This window comes from Vicia villosa, linkage group LG4 (assembly GCF_029867415.1).
Source record: "Vicia villosa cultivar HV-30 ecotype Madison, WI linkage group LG4, Vvil1.0, whole genome shotgun sequence".
Classification (NCBI taxonomy): Eukaryota; Viridiplantae; Streptophyta; class Magnoliopsida; order Fabales; family Fabaceae; genus Vicia; species Vicia villosa.
This window is the reverse complement of record NC_081183.1, coordinates 101,649,085-101,651,632: the sequence shown is the minus strand read 5'-3', so window position 1 is coordinate 101,651,632 and position 2,548 is coordinate 101,649,085. Positions and strand designations below refer to the sequence as shown.

Genomic DNA, 2,548 nt, shown 5'->3' with positions numbered 1-2,548 from the left:
TAATCATTTTAATGCTGGAGTGTGGGGTGCTTAAAAGTCTCAGATTTCATTGAACTATAATCCATTGTTTTATTGATAAGTTGATCAGACATTACAATTACAATGAAATCGCAACTAAAAAAGGACCGTCCAATACTAGATGCCTTTGTGAGCAACATTCAAACTAGCAATATCTAACAAGACCACAAACACTGCATCATTGGACTTGTACCATTGCAAATAACATTCAAACACAAAAATCCAATAACATCATCATCAAACAGAACTATACAGTATTAATTCAAAGGAACCAGATAATCAACCACCACCACACTTTCTAAATGCTCCTTAACCTTAACCAAACCCTCACCAGCATCCACACTCTCCAACTCCTCCCGTCCCGAAAAAACCACAAGTGAAGCTATCGAGAACCCATTCGCCCTCGCCGAAGATATATTTTCACCATAAGACACATAACTAACTTCTCCCTTACTCTCCTTAATACCTCGAATAGCCCAAAAAACCTCTTCCTTAACTTCACCGTCCTTCTCATTCTCTTCCTTGAGTTTCAAGAAACTCACCCGGAATGCAATACCGGGCGAAGGCTGTGGTGGGAGAGCAACCTCTCCGCCTATCCAGTCCACGACTAAAAGATCATCGCAGATAGGAAAAATAAAGCCTCTAACCGTATTTATATGTTTAGAGTGGACATTATATGTTTGTAGATCCTCTTCAGAATCATAACGACTATGGAACAAGTGAGTATAACGAAGATCCGAAATAGGTATCGTTGTTGAGATACTTTCGTTGTTGGTTAGGATTGGTCCTAGAGTAAGGTGACGAACTTGTTCAAGTGTGACTAAGGATTGCATCTCGTTGATCATGGTGTTCACTGATAGAGAGTAAAATTGGATTTAAACAAATGAGTGAGAGATAAATTAAGTTAGAATATTAATTTAGTAAGTCTTTTATTTTTAGTGTTATTGGGCTCCTTTCGTATTTAGGCTTTTAAGTTTATTATCCATTAAAAGCATTATATATTGTAGTCTCATTGAGACATTAGAGAATCAATCAAAGAAATCAAAGTTATTTTTATCTCTATTTCCTGTTGATTTTAATGTCTTTCTCTTTTTATTGTTGAACCCTAAATTGATAGTCTTGGTAGGATTAGCTTCCTATCAATTGGTGCTTTCATCCATGTACTCAAATCCTTATATGGATCACCCTTCTCATACACCATCATATCATCCATGGAGTATTCCTCCAAACTATCCCACAAACCCCTCTTTCACAACTCCTACCACAACCTCATTTCCATCTTTCCCATGGGAAATCTTTACACCTTATTACACTCATGTTGGATTATCATCACCAAATTTGTATCCACATCATGGATATTCACCACATCATTCTTATATTTATCCATCTCATTCACATGTTTATTCAAATTACTATAACAGTATTCATGAACCACACACACACCACACAACAGAACAACCTTTGACCTCACATCCACCATTCACCCAACAACAAACACTCAACAATTCTACCTATATGGGTAGCTACTACCCAGAAGCAACATATCAATCTCACTATCCAGAAATTTCACCAGTGAAAAAGAAATCATGTAGGTTATCTAAGTTAATATTCTCCTCCTTATTATCGGTTAAAATTGACAAACACAAAAGAGGAAAAAGAAGATCTATAAACAGAAAAGAAAAGAGAGTTTCTGAACCAAAAACTCCGACAAGATTTTCGAAGGCATTACCAACCATTTCACCAGAACCACAGATGCTCAATTCAAAAATCGAACCTCCTGACAACAACGACCTCACGGTGGATGACTACAACAAAGATCACGAAATCGTGGAGCTGGACTCCGTGGAACTGCTCGTGGAACATCTCCATTTCTGTGAGATTTGCAGGAAAGGTTTCAAGCGCGACTGTTAGCTGAGGATTTCGTTTGGAGAAAATATTCTTTGAAGGATGAGAGTTCGAAGAAGAATGGTTTTTGATGACCATTTCTGAGAATAAAAATGGCTCCTGATGGCCATGATTCGAGGATGTTGTTTAAGTTGAAATAAAGATAATGGGAATTGGAGCTAATTCGAAGCAAATCGTCTTTAAGACTTAAGCGTTTTTTGCGAAATACGAAGGGTACTGAAGCTTGGCGTGTTTTCGTACCATTCTCGGTTTTGATCACGTTGCCACGTATTGAAAGAGGATTCAGGCGGGAGGATTTGAATTTCGAAATAGTCTGTATAACCGAACAAGGACAGATGGCGCCCCAAGGATTCGAAGCGTATGCATGTGAACAACGTGGCATTTCATTAGTGTAGGACCGTTAGGGTCGAAATTAGTATAAATAAGGATCTTAATATCAAGATCCGGGGTGTTCATTTTGTACAAATCACTCACAAAATTACTCAAGTATCAAGTGTTAAGAGAACGAGTTCGCTGAGAAATGTACGTATGGCACCACCATTTTAAATACGTTTGTATTCATCTTTATGCAAGTATCTTTTCAATATTTTCTATCTTTCGTTACATTCCAGTCATTTACATTCTT

The 2,548-nt window shown here is 37.5% G+C and overlaps 1 protein-coding gene across 1 annotated transcript; it reads right to left on the bottom strand.

Annotated features, from left to right (window-relative positions):
* Positions 1–275: 275 nt before the first annotated feature.
* LOC131597581 (stress-response A/B barrel domain-containing protein UP3-like) lies at positions 276–863 on the bottom strand. The gene has a single exon (XM_058870271.1). It carries the CDS (start codon positions 861–863, stop codon positions 276–278), a length of 588 nt encoding a protein of 195 aa, XP_058726254.1.
* Positions 864–2,548: the final 1,685 nt, after the last annotated feature.